The 18687-nt window shown below is 37.7% G+C and overlaps 1 protein-coding gene across 1 annotated transcript in view; it reads left to right on the top strand.

Moving 5' to 3' along the window:
• Positions 1-18374, top strand: part of zmp:0000001082 (integrin alpha-D) — a 31998-nt gene extending 13624 nt beyond the window's left edge. The window contains exons 4-31 of the mRNA XM_038278963.1: positions 688-767; positions 851-965; positions 1082-1215; positions 1321-1463; positions 1564-1717; positions 2229-2364; positions 2481-2554; positions 3460-3574; positions 3751-3893; positions 4180-4326; positions 4409-4606; positions 8193-8323; positions 8424-8584; positions 8662-8819; positions 8922-9038; positions 9132-9199; positions 9282-9423; positions 11186-11284; positions 14878-14957; positions 15054-15134; positions 15237-15315; positions 15430-15537; positions 15633-15674; positions 15759-15884; positions 15967-16068; positions 16144-16173; positions 16278-16388; positions 16466-18374. Coding sequence (XP_038134891.1) covers positions 688-767; positions 851-965; positions 1082-1215; positions 1321-1463; positions 1564-1717; positions 2229-2364; positions 2481-2554; positions 3460-3574; positions 3751-3893; positions 4180-4326; positions 4409-4606; positions 8193-8323; positions 8424-8584; positions 8662-8819; positions 8922-9038; positions 9132-9199; positions 9282-9423; positions 11186-11284; positions 14878-14957; positions 15054-15134; positions 15237-15315; positions 15430-15537; positions 15633-15674; positions 15759-15884; positions 15967-16068; positions 16144-16173; positions 16278-16388; positions 16466-16636 — 3245 coding nt within the window. The 3' untranslated portion in view covers positions 16637-18374. The remainder of the gene's footprint in view (positions 1-687; positions 768-850; positions 966-1081; positions 1216-1320; positions 1464-1563; positions 1718-2228; positions 2365-2480; positions 2555-3459; positions 3575-3750; positions 3894-4179; positions 4327-4408; positions 4607-8192; positions 8324-8423; positions 8585-8661; positions 8820-8921; positions 9039-9131; positions 9200-9281; positions 9424-11185; positions 11285-14877; positions 14958-15053; positions 15135-15236; positions 15316-15429; positions 15538-15632; positions 15675-15758; positions 15885-15966; positions 16069-16143; positions 16174-16277; positions 16389-16465) is intronic.
• Positions 18375-18687: the final 313 nt, after the last annotated feature.

Here is an 18687-nt window from a genome sequence, read left to right as displayed (position 1 = left end):
CTGCCACATGGACTAAACTGTTTGCTGGAGCTGTGCCTCATCATTGTTCAGAAGATCGATTGAACAAAGTTGTAAGAGACTTTCTAAGTTTGAAATATAGTTTTTCACCTAGAACTGCTTTAAATGCGTCTATAGCTTTATCCCTGACCTGTCTCCTGTCTTAATGATGCAATTTTCACTAATGCTTAGGTGTATCTGTGCTGGGATCAAATTAACACAGATGGACTATTTGTTGGTTAACAGACTATTGAAGTTAGCTGGTTGCATTTGATTTTCTTTAGGTGTATCATGGTGTTTTAACCAACTACATTTATGTATGCTGTTGCTTGATGAAATGTTATTAGGCTTTTAGGGGTTTAAATAGTTTTAATGTTAGAAGTGTACCAAACCAAACTGAATAAATGAACGTATTGGATGTTAACACATTTTTATTAAAACTTATTTGTAATAAAAAAAGAGATAATATGTATTGGGTCCATATGATCTGTGACAACATTAAATACATATTGATCATATTTAATAATAATGAATATAATAATAAATAATAATTAAAAGTAGGAACCTGTGCAATCTTTTATTTGCCATTTGCACATACTCCAACTGAATTGTAGAAACTGGTTGTTTTAACAAGTTATTAATTCTGTAAGAACGATTACCTATAACTGGAATCAAATGTTACTTTTACAGATTCTTCGGGGAAAAAGTCACATATGGCCAAACATCTCGGTTTGTCAATAACTAAAGATTCTTCAGGATCCCGGTTTATTGTGAGAAATCTCTAATATTTTACAAAACAAATGTCTAAAAAGTGTGTAATCCAATTTCTCTGACCATTTTGCTTCTGCTTTAGGCTTGCAGTCCAAGTCTTGCTCATCCATGTTATGAAAATGTCTTCCTGAACAGTTTGTGTTATAACATCACAGATGAGTTTCAGGAGTTGTCCTCCTTTAACTCTTTGTTTAAAGGTAAGATGACCCTGACCCAAGTTAAAAAATGTACTGTTTACATTAATCTTTATCCTCTTTTGTATATTACCAAATCTATATAATACTGAAATTTATCTTTTTGTAACTTTTTCCAGAATGCAAAGAAAAAAAAGTAAACCTTGTCTTTTTGTTCGATGGATCTGAGAGCATGACCGGAGCAGAATTTGACAAAAATAAAGATTTCATAAGAGGCATCATGGACAACGTTAAAACAAACAAATCTATCAAGGTAACTGCACTACTTCAGCATCAATTTATTTAAAATATTTGCAGTTAAATGTATAATCCATTGTCTTTACATAATTTTAGATCTATAATGTGTGTTTTCCTTTAGGTTGCAGCAGCTCAGTTTTCTACAGACTTCAGAACAGTGTTTGACTTTAATGACTATGTCAATGGCACAGCTTTAGAGAAACTTAAAAAAGAAAAACATATGAAGAATCTGACCAACACACACAAAGCCCTCAAATTAACACTGTAAGTTTGGTTACATTAAATACATTTGCTTCAAGACTTTGTCTGTAAGGTCTATGTGTTAGAATTTGTTAAACTTCTCTAAATGTCTGCATTTCTTCAGGTCAAGCATTTTTGAAAACCAAACAGCGGGAGCCTCGGAAGATGCAGCTAAAGCTGTGGTGATAATCACAGATGGAGATCCAAGTGACACTGATAGAAATCACAAGAGTGTAGAAACCTATGAACGTAAAGAGATCGTTCGAATTGTCATTGGAGTAAGTTTGAACAGGTTGCTGTAGTAGCTGATTGACATATACAGTTGTGGTAATTTATTTGTTTCTTGTATTTTATTAGTAAACCTGAGTGACACAAAAAAAGTCCTGGTTTTTAATTATAACCTGGGGATTTTCTACTAGGAGTATCAATGATCTCCCCTTGCATGGCTTCCCACTGTAAAAAAGCTGTTAGTTTAATCATTTTTCAAGTAAGAACATGTGTGTGAATGGTTTTGTGTCCCTGTGTTTGCTGTAATGGCACAGTACACCATGAAATCTTGTCTAACAACACCTGGACATAACCAGATGCAGCCGCATGTTTTGTCATTTGAATCAAAATTGAGTGGCTGCAGAATACTGACTGATGTTGAACCATTAATGCGAACCATTTAAAATTGCTGCTATTTGAAGGATGAAGTTTGCTTTTTCTTTCATATGCCACAGTGTAAACCTAATGGGGTTTTGAATGACATCAGGTTAAAAAAATATGTATTTATTCTTGTCATTTCAGGTCAAAAATGTTAATTTAGAAAAATTAAGAAACATTGCATCAAAGCCAAAAAACAAAAATGCCTTAAAGATTGAAAATTATGATGGACTCACAGGATTACTAGAAAATTTGCAAAAGCAGATTTTTGATATAGAAGGTAATGTTAACCATTTCTTCAGTTTTTAGTTTTTCAAGTTTGATCAATGTGGAAACAAAATAATTTTTTTCTGTTCACCCCATTGTTACATTTTTCCCTGTTTGTACATTCTTTAGGGTCCATTGTGACTCGATCTGAAAAATTGACTGTTGAAATGTCCCAAAGTGGATTCAGTGCTGTATCACACAAAGTAAGTGATGACTAAGATTTGGTTTAGTTGGTAAACGTAATGTTTTGTTTCTTTATCCGGCTTTCTTCTTTAGGTTTTGTCAAACCTTTGGCTGCCTCGTTTATTACTGAAATATGATGTACTGATAACTCCTTGACAAAATAACTCCATATGAACTCCCGATAATTAGGAATTCAAATTTAATAAGTTGGGGTAATGTAAGCTGTAAGATGTGTCTTGGTGTTCAGCTTGTAGACCCTCTAAATCCCCATAGGCACTGCTAGACCAATAATATTAAAGAGACACCATTCTACACAGAATTCTTCATACAAAAGTAGCCCCTGAATGAATGACTTAATGCTACAGAGACGGAAAGAGGTTATAAGATCTAAGGGGAGAGAAAGAGAGAGAGAGAGGGAAAAGAGTGCATGAAAAGAGAGAAATAAAACAAAACAGCACAAATAGATACAGAAGATATAGAAGTCTGCTTCCATACAAATTTAAGATGACAGGGACACAAAATAGAGAGCTGTTGCATGAAAAAGTATTTAACAATTCACTCCAGTTAAATAAACAGAGATGGATGGTTTTCACTCAGTTGTCACTTTATTTTACTTTGCAAAGTAATAAGAGAACAAGACAATCATAACATCCCTCACAGTATGATGTCCTGTTAGAGTCCTAGTGGAGAAGCTGTGATATTTGTCAGAGTCAAAACAAATCACAGACAATTTGGTTAAAGAGTAAAATGTTATGAATAAACACCGAAAAAGAACCTGGCTTTTTATTGGAATCGTATTTCTTGACCCTAATTTTCCCCACCACAGAGCATAACAGCACAAAGGAGACAACAGACAACGAAATAAAAAAGATTTCAATGTGTGTCAAAAAAAATATTAAATCCCGATTAATATCTGTGTTGACAGGACACCTTAATTCTGGGCTCTGTGGGATCAAACACCTGGCGTGGGGCTCTCAGTGAGCCTCAAAAGCAAGATAAACTGATTTTAGATCCTGAAATGCAAGAAGCCTCCTACATGGGTATAACAATGTTTAATAATTCACTCAAATTATTTCTTTTATTACAGCTATCAATTAACAACCGTGATTTTGTTCAAAGATACAGTTGTTTTTTTTTTAACTTCTTTTGGTGTCAAATAATCTGCAATGCAAAAGAAAAAGCATATATGAACTTTTGTTTCTACTCACACTTTTAGGATACTCTCTTTCTGTTGGAGAGAGGAATGGCAGTCCTCTATATTTCACTGGAGCACCGCGTTTCGACCATGTGGGGCAGGTTATAGTTTTCCAACCTGATGATGACAAGTGGAACACAACACAAAGAATAACAGGGGACCAGGTCATCTATCATTTAAATGACGCCATGCTGCTCCCATTTAAACTAGTCTCTGAGAATATTTTGCTTGGGATTTTGAGGAAGAGTGAATAATTTACAATGAAGTTACTATTTGCCAACATACACAAATGGCATTTCAATTTATCATTTCACTGTCAAAATTAAACTATAACATGTTGTATGCAGGCTTATGATATCAATAGGAAATGAAACCAGAAAATCTGACTGAATTTGCAGGCTATTTCCTAGAGATACTGAGCTCAGGAAAATCTTTATCCACTAATTACAGATTGGTTCCTATTTTGGTGCAGAGCTTTGCTCTGTAGACTTCGACTCAGATGGTAACACTGACTTCCTGCTGGTTGGAGCTCCAATGTTTTATCTGTCGGAGGAGAGAAAAGAAGGAATGATCTACATCTACTCTCTATCTGATGAGGTGTGTCATTATAAAGGCTTGGATCAAGTTTTGTTTTTGTATTAATTTATTATTCAGTAACTATTATTGTTATTGCTTCTAGATGGAGTTAAAAAGGGAGCATCAAGTGCGAGCACCATCCATGGGCAGATTTGGCACCACCATATCCAGTCTGTCAGATCTGAATGGAGATGGTCTCACAGATGTTGCAGTGGGAGCCCCTCTGGAGCAGGATAATGCAGGAGCTGTTTACATCTACCTTGGACAAAGAGGCAAAGGGATACGCAAACGTTTCAGCCAGGTGACACACAAACTAAAGATTCTATCTGAAAAAGAAAACAATAGGAGTCTGAATTCCATAAAATCAAGACATTTAACTGAGTTGATAAATTTTAACATATATTTTTACTTACCGACTACAATCGTAACGAGGTATTTGCTGAAAGTTTGTCATGTTTTTAGACTTTAACTCGTTCAGTATAAAATATTGGAAGTAGACTAAAAGGAGCTGAGAGAAGTGGGGAGAAGCAAAAAGTTTGAACACTGGAACATAGAAGTCTTAAAACAGCCACCAGGTATTGACTTTTCTTTTATTCAAACATTTTATTACTAAGCAGATGAAGAGCAACCTCAAGTTTTAGGTCAAAAGAGAAAAAAAATGCTTGAAAATGCAGCTGAGAATCTGGATGACCTTATACTTGGGCCAGAGTTTTTCATTCATGGAAAACATACCACTTAACTATCAGAAGTCTTTTTTGACACCAGATTAATGAGGTTTATTAATCTCCAGGACCTGCACATTTTTTAAACATTGCTTGATCATTGCAAATCCTTCTCATTTCCTTTTGAAGGCAGGTACGGAGCCCCTCTGATGACATGGTCAAAAAAATTTTTTAATCGTGGCCACGAAATACTACTTCGTGGCCACGCAATAAGTTTAACGTGCGCACGAAATACTTATTAATAATATCAATAATTCCGCCCCTGTTTTCAGGCTTATGTTAACTGTAATGACTTATCTTGGACAGGCTGCTATGTAAACGGGCCTTTAGTCCTTCGTTTAGCTATGCTGCGGTTGTTTACACTACGCCTTTTCCACCTAAAATGGCGTCTTAGCAACAAATGTCACGTGACTGGCAGAGACCGACTGGGTAACCAAATCGAGCGCGCCTTAGACCTTAGAGAAAGCGCGCTCGATTTGCTTACCCAGTTTTCCAGGAATGATATTAATATTATTAATAAGTATTTTGTGTGCACGATAAACTTATTGCGTGGCCACGAAGTAGTATTTCGTGCACACGTGGCCACAATTAACATTTTTTTTTGACCATGTCATCAGAGGGGCTCCGTAGGCAGGACTTATGCTGGTACTTAGCAGTACCAGCATAAGTCACACATGTTGCTGCTTATGTGAGCATAAGACAATGGTTTGACCAGAGGTATCACCTGTTAATATTTCCTTATATTCTGTACATGAGAGGTGTCTGTACATTGGGAGTGATTATCAATCCAATTCAATTCAGTTTATTTATATAGCGCCAATTTACAACACATGTCATCTCAAGGCACTTTTTACCCGGAACTGGAAGTGAGAAGGGAAGTTTAGTGGGCAGTTCAGGTACCGTGGGAAACTTGGAAACTCTTAGATTTTTACAAGGATGGGACTCACGATTGAGGGGGGCCTCGTTAGTCCTTGAATCCAGATTGTGTAGTAAATCCAGAGAATAGTGCACACGTTGGAGGGCGGACAGGTTGACAAGCATTGGACCCGGAAGAGTAATGGAGCGGACTGTCACTCGGATTTACGACGGGTACTTGAACGGAACATGTGGAGGTTTTCCCCTGCTCAGTGTAAACTAGGTTTTATCCTTCCAGGTGAGAGAAGGTCGAGGAATCAAGTAACACAGGAAAGCTGCCGGGGAGCAAAGACAGAAAACTTGTTAGACTCAGAGAAAAAAAGCTAGATTAGAGTGAGCTAAACTCAGCTTGGCTAGGGTACCCAAAACTGGCAAAATCTCTGGCCTCGAGGTAGTGACAGCCCAATGCTCAAATACTCCTCCAGATAATGGTCCAATGAGCCGCAGGTTTGCAGGGAGGGACAGCGAAGACAGGGCACCACCTGGTGGTGGAGGGAGAAAAACACAGAAACAACCACAAAAACAGACCACACAACCTGGATTCCTAACACAACTAGATGAAAAAATCAGATTGGTTCAAAGTTTTCTTTCTAATGAAAGCTGATTGCACCAACTCATTGACTGAAAGGCAGTCCCTCACACCAAGCATACTTGTAGTGACAGTAGAGAGTTAAACTCCCGTTTAACAGGAAGAAACATCTAACAGAACCAGGCTCAGTGTGGGCAGGCATCTGTCGATGCTGATTGAGGTTCAAGGAGACAGAAGTAGACATACAGTAAGAAGCAGAGATACAAAAGGCAACTCTCAACCAGCTCCACAGGCGGCCCTGTCCAGGAAACAAACAGCCAGACAGACCAGCTCCGAGCACGCTCCCGTGTCAGAGGATGAAAGATAGCATAAACAGTTAGTCACAGTCATAAAAATAAGACTATACTGAAAAACAGGCCAATCTTGAACATTTATACACAAAGGTGTTGTTGATGGCAACAGCACAGCTGATATTTCTCTCCGGGATGGTGTCACAGCCAAACAGGAACAGAACAGATGAAGCTACAGAGAATAGGCAGAGAGAGCATAATGTTAGAGATTGAACTAACAATTTTTGCTCAGCAGTAGAATAGAAATAGAATGAAGCAGAGTGATGAAAAAGGGGTCCCTATGTACTCCAGCAGTCTAAGCCTATAGCAGCATAACTAGCATCTAGCCAAAAAATTTGAATTCCGATTTTTTTTTTAAGCAGTGATGTGGTTTTATTTTGTTTTTCTTCTAACAAATCACAAGCATGCAGACATTTCCCACCAGGGTTTCATTGTTTTAGTGGCCTTCAAAACCTGCTTGTTCAGAGTTGCTGAACTTTACTGGTACTGTTGCATGGATAGGGATTTCTTCTACTGTCATGCTCTCTTATCCATTCTGTGTGGCAGCAAACCCAATTTAATTATATTACCACTACATAAAGGGCAGGATTGAGAAAGTCAGTGTCATTAAATGTAATACGACCAAAGTTTTTAGTGCCTCTGCAATTTGAGTATTGACTTTGTTGAGTTGTGATTATATAGCAAAAGCAATGTTTTGCTAATTCCTAATGCATAATCATCATTAAATTCAGTGTTTCTTAGAAATATGTAAAAGATGCACTCATTACCTACTTTTGAAAATATGTTTCAATCTACAGAATCCTACTGAACATTTCACCTGCAAAAACACTTATTGTGACACAGCTGTTTATTCAACATATTCCAACAAGTGCAGGAAGAAGGAGTCATGCATAGAAAGTCCAAATAAGTGTTATACTGATCAAATGCTTAAATGTTTTTATGAGTTGGAATGCAGTTATGAACAAATTGTCTCAATCTGTCGCTTATTCTGAAACCTGTCAATTATTCTGTTAGCATACACTTCTTAAGGTTCACATTTGAGCGACCACTTTTTCTATAGTATTTTGTTGCTGTAAGGTCACAATTTCCCCATTGTGATACAATAAAGGGATTTTCTATTCTATATTAAGTAATAACTGCATATGTTAGGCTTCTGTCTGTTTTCACAGAGAAAGCATCAGACACTGCTTTAAAACCAACTAGAGACTTAAATCAGGTGAAATGGGGAGCACAAAAGGCTCCCAATAAGGGTGTAGTCCAATCCTGCTATAAGTACTCCATAATTGTTTTGGGGCTGTTCTCTTTTTCCAGCTGCCTGTCTGTTTAAAAAAATATGTGACAGTTTGAATATTTAATCCTTTGCTGTTCCAGAGAATCACTGGAGCAGATTTCAAACCTAGTTTGAGATTGTTTGGTCAAGCCATCAATGGAGATATTGATCGTGGAGATGGTAGGCTGCCAGATATTGTTGTGGGATCACAAGGTGCTGCGGTTGTCTTAAGGTATGATTTTGTTTGTGTTTCAGTAGAAAAAAGTTATAGATAAAGAGAAGTTTAATTCTTAAAAAATGTGGCATGAGCTGATCTATTTTGTGTCTTCCAGGTCCAAGCCTGTCTTAAACGTTGAGGCTAAACTGTCATTTTATCCTGACATGATAAGCATTGAGAATATTACCTGTCTGGGACAGGTGAAGGATGACATTTTACCGATGGTTAATGTAGCAGCTTGCTTTGTAATGGAGGAAGCAACAAAGACCAATGCAGGTGGGAACTCAAATATAGGATTTTAACCAGCAGTAACTGTCCATTTGTTATTTTAATGCATCAGTTATCCCCTGCAGGGCCAGGAATAAATATCTCTCTGATGCTCATGGTGGATCCAAACAGGCCAATACATCGAGGTTTCTTCCAGGACAATAAAAAGAAAAGCAGGAACATCACACATACCTTAGAGCTGACTGACAAGAAAACATGCTTCAACTATTCTATCTTCATGCATGTATGAATAATTCGTTTTCTTTTGGCATCAGTGTTACTGAAAAGAAGTTTCTGCTCTTGTTTTTGCAAAAGAATGCTTCACACTGTTACTTCTGTTTTCCAGAGATGTGTAAAAGACACATTATCTCCAGTCCAAATGAAATTAAACTTTTCCCAAAGTGACAGTGAGAATGCAATTGGAGTTTTGAACATGGACAGCAAAAGGAATGCTACGGTCGATGTGGGTACAGTTGCTTAACTGGAGCTGAGGGCTTATGAAATATAAACACATACTCAGTTTGTTTATCTTTCAACTGTTTTTTTGTTGTTACAGGTTCCTTTTGTAAAACATTGTGACAAGGAAATCTGCATCCCTGACCTCAAAGTAGATTTTAGATTCACGTATGTATTTTTAAACAAGTAAAGCTGTTGGTTTCCCTTAATTAAATCTTAATGAATCCATAAAATACTATTTGTATTTTAGGTCTGACGAAGTATTGGTGACGGAAAATAATGGCTTCAGTGTGTTGATAACCTTGGATAATAATGGTGATGACTCATACAACACCAGCCTGACATTGCACTATCCTCCAGGCCTCTCTTTCTCAAAGATGGAGCCAACAGGGGTAATTAGGTGTGAGTGTGTATATGCATGGTTTTATGTGATTCTGTGATAGAATGGAAACCTGTCCAGGGTGTGGCCTGCCTTATGTCCACCGTCTGCTGAAAATACCATGGAGCAACAGTGAACAGACACTTGCATTGTGTCATTGAATTTGCAGCAATCCTGCCTACTGAGCATGCATACAGTGACAGTGGAGCAGAAAAACAAACCCTTTTAACAGAAAGAAAGCTTTAGGTAAATCAGGCTAAAGGCTGGTTTATACTCAGAAACCAGGTCGTCTGCGTGTGTGTCACAGTGAACGCAGATACACCCCCGCCCCTTCTGCAGACACTCTGGCGCACCTCTTCAAAACTGTAGGTGACCGCAGACAGTGCCACCGACAGGAGGCCTCTGATTGGTCAAATCTACATCCACTCTACACTATGAATATTTCTTGTTGGTTCCTCACCAGCTTGTTTTGTGAGTATGACCTCCATTGTGGAAAAAACAACTCTGGAAGATGGACCAGCTAGAACAGCGAGGGGCGCAAGAATGCTGGGACCCTTTTTCCGTGTGAATCCCTGCTTTTTTTCCCGCTAATGTCCCTCCATTGTCGCACAAACTTGCCCCTTTACTTTTTCCTCTTCACCACCTCGGCCGTATCTGGACCAACAGCTAGTTCGTGATTGTCCCTCTTGTGTTGTGGTGTGGAATAACATAGCGTAGACCACACTTCGAACTTGGGCATAAATCAAAAAATCTGCATCATACCTGCGACAAGTTCACTCCGACACACTGCTGCGACAGCATAACCAGCCCTTATATGTGAATGGCGTTGAGCAAGAACTAAACTGGGGTTTGAGAAGAAAGAAGAAGTCACAGAAGCATTAGTACAGAAGTGCTTCCTATGTGAGAAGAAAGTTTAACGTTAGTAACAGTAGCATCTCTTCAAGTGCTCTATCTCGGAGTGAAACACAGCTAAGCAGATTAACTTTGAGCCAATATTTAAGTTTAGAGCAGGGGTCATCAGCGTGGTGCCTGTGGGCACCGAGGGGCCCTCAGGGGCCACCAAGGGGCCCTCAGGGGCCTTATGGGGTGCCCACAGTATCTTCTGAAAACAGCACAACTCACCAGTGCGCAACTCACCTTTGCGCTACGGCAGCCCAGAGCCAACAAACTAGCGATTGCGAGATCGCCAAAACGTCACAACGATGTAGAAAAAATAACGGGTATATTTATTATCTTAAGTCTACATGAAATCTATACCCTACACAAACTAATGAAATACTATCTGTAAAATTATCTATGTAAACAAACCTCATCCCTTGAGAAGGTAGGTGATGCGGACGTCGTGGAAGACATTTTGTCCCGTAACGCTCGCCGTACTGTTGGGGGGGAGACGCGGTGGGGGGGAGATGTTCATGTTGCTGCAGTCTGACCGCTAGATGTCGCTAAAAGTTACACACTGTAGCTTTAATAATACGGAGTATTTGAGCTTTTATAGAAATTTCAAAATGGCAATATAAAAAATTAGGAGTTAAAAGAAACAATAAAAATATGTTTATTATGTATGAAGTTAAGGTGAACGCTGATCCCTTCCTTCCTTCCTTCCTTCCTTCCTTCCTTCCTTCCTTCCTTCCTTCAAGGTGAACACTGATTCTTTCAGTTCACCGGCCAGTAGTGGTAGCTCTTCCTTCGACTCAATACCCATTAAGTAGCCCTCGGGCTTAAAAAGGTTGGTGACCCCTGGTCTACAATCTAAAGCAGCTATTTTTTCCCCACAGATTAAGAGAGTAACTCACAACTGCCCTGTCCAAGAAGAAGGTGTGCTGAACAGAACAATTTGTGGAATCAGCTCTCCAGTGTATCGCAGCAAATCCTCTGTAAGTCATACACACCCAAAAAAACCCTGCTACAATTAACATAACCCCTTAATGAAATAACCTCATTCTTATTTACAAAGATAAATACGGATAATATTGATTTACCCCTGCTGATTTTATTTATAAGGAATGTATAACCCCATATACAAAAAAAGGTCAGACAGTTTGAGTCTAAGGGAGTCAAACATCTCACATCGGTAAACAACTCCTCATGCTTGGACACAGTGTAGCCTTGCAGGTGTGCAACAGCATGAGTGAATACTTTTGTGGAAAAAGTAAGTAAAATTAACACTTGTCATTAACAAAGTCAGGAATCGATAGGAAATTATTTTTTCACACCACAGGCAAGTGCTTTGCCAAAATTTTATTTGGTGTCTTAAACCAATAGGTGCGCAGGTGTTACTAAAACAAACATAACCTCAAGAAGTAATAATACCAATACTCAAAAGACCAATTAGGGCACCCTGATCCAGATGTAAGTTAAGTATGTGTGAAAAACACATACAGGTGCTGGTCATAAAATTAGAATATCATGAAAAAGTAGATTGATTTCAGTAATTCCATTTAAAAAGTGAAACTTGTATATTATATTCATACATTACATACAAACTCATATATTTCAGATGTTTATTTCGTTTAATTTTGATGATTACAAATGACAACAAATGAAAATCTCAAATTCATCATATCAGAAAATTAGAATATTGTGAAAAGGTTCAAAATTGATGGCCCCTGGTGCCACACTCTAATCAGCTAATTAACTCAAACCACCTGCAAAAGCCTTTAAATGGTCTTTCAGTCTAGTTCTATAGGCTACACAATCATGGGGAAGACTGCTGACTTGACAGTTGTCCAAAAGACGACCATCGACACCTTGCACAAGGAGGGCAAGACACAAAAGGTCATCGCTAAAGAGGCTGGCTGTTCACAGAGCTCAGTGTCCAAGCACATTAATAGAGAGGCGAAGGGAAGGAAAAGATGTGGTCGAAAAAAGTGTACAAGCAAGAGAGATAACCGCACCCTGGAGAGGATTGTGAAACAAAACCCATTCAAAAATGTGGGGGAGATTCACAAAGAGTGGACTGCAGCTGGAGTGAGTGCTTCAAGAACCACCACACACAGACGTATGAAAGACATGGGTTTCTGCTGTCGCATTCCTTGTGTCAAGCCACTCTTGAACCACAGACAGCGTCAGAAGCGTCTTGCCTGGGCTAAAGAGAAACAGGACTGGACTGCTGGTGAGTGGTCCAAAGTCATGTTCTCTGATGAAAGTAAATTTTGCATTTCCTTTGGAAATCAAGGTCCCAGAGTCTGGAGGAAAAGAAGAGAGGCACTTCATCCACGTTGCTTGAAGTCCAGTGTAAAGTTTCCACAGTCAGTGATGGTTTGGGGTGCCATGTCATCTGCTGGTGTTGGTCCATTGTGTTTTCTGAGGTCCAGGGTCAACGCAGCCACATACCAGGAAGTTTTAGAGCACTTCATGCTTCCTGCAGCTGACCAACTTTTTGGAGATGCAGATTTCATTTTCCAACAGGACTTGGCACCTGCACACAGTGCCAAAGCTACCAGTACCTGGTTGAAGGACCATGGTATCCCTGTTCTTAATTGGCCAGCAAACTCTCCTGACCTTAACCCCATAGAAAATCTATGGGGTATTGTGAAGAAGAAGATGCAATACACCAGACCCAACAATTCAGAAGAGCTAAAAGCCACTATTAGAGCAACCTGGGCTATCATAACACCTGAGCAGTGCCACAGACTGATCGACTCCATGCCACGCCGCATTGCTGCAGTAATACAGGCCAAAGGAGGCCCAACTAAATACTGAGTGCTGTACATGCTCATACTTTTCATGTTCATACTTTTCAGTTGGCCAACATTTCTATAAATCCTTTGTTTTTATTGGTCTTCAGTAATATTCTAATTTTCTGATATGATGAATTTGAGATTTTCATTTGTTGTCATTTGTAATCATAAAAATTAAACAAAATAAACATCTGAAATATATGAGTTTGTATGTAATGTATGAATATAATATACAAGTTTCACTTTTTAAATGGAATTACTGAAATCAATCTACTTTTTCATGATATTCTAATTTTATGACCAGCACCTGTATATTTACCTCCACATTTCTGTATAACTCATCATGATTGTCTTGTCTGATCCTGCTATGGTAACACATTGTAAAGTGACATTTATTTAATATTGTCATAATGGGCTTTGAGGATCTGACCCACATCCAGAGACACACTCAGGAGCCAAGGATAAAAGTTAACAGGTTTATTGAGGTTAGCTAAAACACAGACTGAGAGATATTCAGCTGGGTAACACTGTTATCAGCGGACTGGTGAACCGGAACCGGAAACTCTGACGGGGAGATCATAATGATCAGTTCAAAAAAATGGAAAAAAATGACTGAGGCTTGTCATTTGCAGGAGGGGCACTCACGTTTAGGGGGTTCTTCGTTACTCTTAGGATCCAGTTTGTGGGGTTTTATCCAGAGATGAAAGAACCCGTTGGAGGGCGGACAGGCAGACTAACGTTGGATCCAGAGGAGCAATGGAGCAGACAGTCCCTGGGTTTTCCTGAAGTGGACTTGAACAGATCATGTGAAGGTTTCCCTTTGCTCAGTGTGAATCAGTTTATCCTTCCAGGGGGGTAGAAGGTCCAGGCTTATCCAGTGAATCAGGAAGGCTTCCTGCTGAAGAACAAAAGAAAAAGCAAGCTTAAACTCAGAGAGACAAGACTAAGGCTAGTGTCTGGCAAACACTCTGGCATCAAGGTAGTGACAGCCCGTTGCTCAAACACTCCTCTGGTGATGACCCAACGAGCCGCAGGTGTGCGAGGAGGCCCAAACGAGGACAGGGCACCATCTAGTGGTGGAAAAAGAAAACACCAAAAACAACCCACACAAACTGGATTCCTAACAAATATATCTTAAAACCAGAAAGGGGCCCAGTAGAATTTGTATAATTCTAAAAAACGTATTATATCATTAGTCATCTTTTGACATGCAAGGTAAAAAAAAAATCCAAACCCTAATCCATAGCAAAACAGCAAGCACGGAATCAAAAAGACAGAAGGTGTCTCCTGTTCTCCACATCTTCAGTATTTCAAATAAAACACTTCAAAAAATGTTTTCAAGTAATTAAAACAAATCACGGTTTTAGTTTGCTCCTTAATAATGGCTGTATATGTTGAAAAAAGTGCTGTAATTATCTCAAGCAAAGCTTATGTCAATACACTTGGAAAATTGAGGAATTTGTGTATATTATAACATACATTCTTAAAATGTAAAGTGTTTGGTAAAACTTTAAAAAAAGATTTTTTTAAACAGTAAGCCTGACATAACACAGAAATAGTTCATAATAAATAAAAAGAAAACAAAGGTTAAGAAAATTATTAAACAGGAGGGCCAAATTACCACAAGTTAGGATTAGGGCCAATTATACATTCTTAATCAAACCGTAACTATATATCCTCCTTACAGATATAACTGAGGTTTTTTAAAAGCTCTGAATGGCTAACTTTATCTACCTGCCATGCTCCCAAAGCCTGATCTAATGTCTTTTTCTCTTGTCCCATTGAAGGCCACCTTCAACGCTACTTTCCGTGTTGCTAAAGATTTTGAGTGGAGTAATAATATGTCAATGACAGTCACTGCACAAAGGTAAAATGTTTTATCCAACAGTCCTGTACAGAAGGAAGCCAAAGATTTGCTATCAATTTTTCTGAAAAAACACTGTTTTTCTGTTTTCATTCTTAGTGAAAATTTAAATGCCAGCCAGACACCTTCTGTGACCAAAGTTATCCCTGTTAAATATTCGGTTAGAATTGCAAAAGATGTGTAAGTAGTATTACACACGTCAAGGTTCATTTCAGCTTTATAACACCAAATGTTTCCATATTTTGCAATGATAGTGATTTTCTTCTGTTTTGTTATTTATAGAAAATCTGATAAATCTGTCAAATACCTAAGCTTCACTTCAGAGAAATATGAGCCACAAACGATGGTTATTACATATGAAGTAAGTTTAAAATTCAGTTTTCTCGCTTTCAATAAAAATATTCCTTTAAAAATATTACGTTGCAAAAATTTGAATCAATTTATTTACTATGATGCGGCTTCTCATGTTTTACAGATACAGAACACCGGTTTCAAGGATTTTCCCATCAGCGTTTCACTGTTCTTCCCAAGTAAACTGGAACACAACTTTGAAATCCACAACTACAAAGTTGTTGTCAAACCAGTAATTTGACTTTATACTACAATATTTGTTTATTTCATCTCCTTTTGTGTGTCTTACCTGCAAACTTTTAATATATTTTTATTGTTGTTTTTAAGAACAAAACTGCATGCTCAGTCATTTCCACCCAAAAGTCTGAGGTTAGTGTAACAGATTCAGGCTTAAAACATGTAATCATAATATGGATAAATCACTGGGTGACATAAGGTGCTGTCTTGTTGCAGAACTGCCCTCTGGGAAAAGATTGTGTTACCATGGAATGTAATACTTTTACTTTGAAGAATTATTCAGACGTTCACTTTTCCTTGGAGGGAGATGTGCATTTCAGAAATCTAAAAGACTACGCATCAGTATGTACTGTGACAAGTAAAGACAAAATACGCCCCACATATCTGCAAAATGTCTTTTAACTGTCCTGCTCTTGCTTTAAAGAATATGCCCTTCCTGAATCAATTTACTGGAGACAATCGAGAGGTCCATTTTACAAGCTTTATACAAATTGACTACGATGCTGGTAGATACATGCTGGATGAGGTATGTATTAGTTGCACTGCTGTAATACCATGTTAAAGGAAATGAAGATAGTAATAATCTGAGTTTTGGTTTCAGAAGAAGACGCAGATTGACAAGAAACTAAAGGTATCAATGTTTACAAGTCTTACCTTTACTTATTTTTTAATACAAATCAATCTTTCTTTAAAAAGGCATAACTCTGCTTTATTTTTTTCTTCCTCTTCTAACAGGCTAATGTTCTTGTTGAGTTCACTGTGCCCCAAAATAGACCACTTATCATTGGAACTGGAGTAGTGCTGGGAATTTTGCTTCTTTTCTTGATTGCATTCATCATGTACAAGGTGAGATTTTTAGTCTTTGGTCTGAAGAATTTAATTGATTTTATTGTGTTTGTTCTAACTGCTTTTTGTGCTTGAAGTGTGGCTGCTTCAAGAGGAAAACCATTGAGGATTATCAAAACGAAGACAATCTCTCTGCTCAGAATGGGTGTGCATCTGATTTGTCTCATGATAAAGCTGAACAAGTTGAGGAGGAAAAAGCTTTAAATAAAGATGAAGAGAAAGGCAGCATCTCTGCTGCTTTGGAATGAGACCAAGAGGCGGCGATCATTTGGGCTGAACTAATTCAAACATGATGGATGTTGGCCATACAATCCACCAATTAAAGGGAAATTAGAATGAAAAACGTCCCGACTTGATCTAATGACTAATCTTTCTTTGATCAAAATGCACAGGGAATACATTTGTTATATAAAATAGGATACAGATGGAGGCGTTTCTACTTGAAACATTTTATACACTCAAAAATATTTCAACCAAATTTTAAGATTTATGTCATTTAATTACATAACAAACTCTGTTTGTTTTACCTTTATGCAATTCAAATATTAAACTTTATGTATTTGAAACAAATACACTCATAAGTATTAATATTCAGTATGTATACTTTATGAATAATACAAATACATAAACCTGATACTTATGTATTTCAAATTTTAATAATTATGTTTTATTGTACAAATAAGGATAGATCACATAAGGTTTATTTAATAGATTTATGTAAAAAGTGTCTGAAAAAGAAGTAAATCGGAATTTCTATGCAATAAATTGATATAGATCTTAATATTTGGGTGGAATATTTCTGAGAGTGTAACAAACAGTAGTTTTCTGAAGCCCTTCTTTATCCCCTATAATTTCCACTTCATTAAGTTGGTAAAACATGATTACCTGAGTTGACATGTATCCAAAAAAACAGAAGGGAGGTGAATCTTCCAGCTTTGTGGAAGGTGTGTCTTTAGCATTTCTGAATGTAGGAATATTCTCATTAAAGCTTAAAGTCCTCTAGTATTTCCTGGTAACATCCTAGCAAATGCAAGTTAAACTGAAGGCATCTGCTGTTGGAACTTTGTGAAGACAAATAGAGAAATTGCTCCAGGTAAAGTATTTTTTTTTTCTTTTTGCTTCTGATGTAATTTAAGCCAAAAATAAATACCAAAACCCTCCAGGAATGTGGATAATTGCACTGCATGCACATTTCTTTTAGGGAAATGCATCAGCTTGTTTTATTAAAACATCTGCTAACGTTGCACATTTGCTCAGACTTTTTAGGGATTCAATTTTTCTTTTAGAGGGTACCCATGATGAAAAAGTACAATCTTTCAAAGACCAGGTTGTAATTTTATTTATAAGTCCTGTTCTTTTGCTCTCTGTCCCAAATGTGAGTGAGGATGAAAGTCAGGGAAAGCCATCCAAAACATCTTTACATGGAAGCCAGAGATAATTTACTTTGGTTAATGAGTGAAGACCTTCTAATAGAATCATAGTTTGTTAAAATTAATATTTCTCTTTTATTTAGGTTATGTTTTCCATGGCTTCAATTATCTCCAGGCTCTTCTCTTATCCCCTAGTTTTTCCCTTGGTCATTCCTTATTTTGTAGACATTAGTTTTATTCCACTTTAGCTTTAATTAAATAATTTTCTAGTTAATTTCAAACTCTGTTGTTTCCCCAGCTTATTCTCTATTGCCCCCTAGTGTCCTTTCCTGTCCACTTAGCTCCTTCTAGTTACTACACTTGCTTCCTATCAGCTAATTAGTTCTCCCACTGTTTTTGTCTCCCATATATACACCACCTGTTGTATGTATGGAGGCATATATATATGTGAGCCCAACCAGCCGAATCCAGCCATGAGTAACTGTTCAGTTACTCATGGCTGGAATCTGGTCATTCCTTATGTTTATTCATCCCTAGTTTTATGATTCTTGAGTGCCTTGCTAATCAGTTCTGAACTATGGATTCTCTATATTAACTTCTTTAATAAATTTTGCAAGAAATCATCTCTGCCTCTTCTACTCAGCTTTTGGGTCAACAAAACAACATCCACCAACCTTATCAACAAGTGTTTGTTCTTCTGCAGTCCTTTGTAAATGCACACATATTATTGCTCTTTTTTTCCTTAGCACTAAAACTGCACTTTGAAAAGTATTTGACTACAGATTCAAAAGTCTATGCCATTCTTTTCTTTTAGATCTGATAGCTACCTTTAACGGTGGTGGTCCCAGTATCCTTACTTTTCGACTGGAATGTTCTGGCATAAAAGAAACTGAACAGAGGAGGTTTTTGTCTTATGATTCTGACCATTT

The sequence above is a fragment of the Cyprinodon tularosa genome, unplaced genomic scaffold, assembly GCF_016077235.1.
Source record: "Cyprinodon tularosa strain WSP-4 unplaced genomic scaffold, ASM1607723v1 ctg146, whole genome shotgun sequence".
NCBI classification, from domain to species: domain Eukaryota; kingdom Metazoa; phylum Chordata; class Actinopteri; order Cyprinodontiformes; family Cyprinodontidae; genus Cyprinodon; species Cyprinodon tularosa.
The sequence above is the reverse complement of the archived record's forward strand: the minus strand, read 5'-3'. Positions and strand labels throughout refer to the sequence as shown.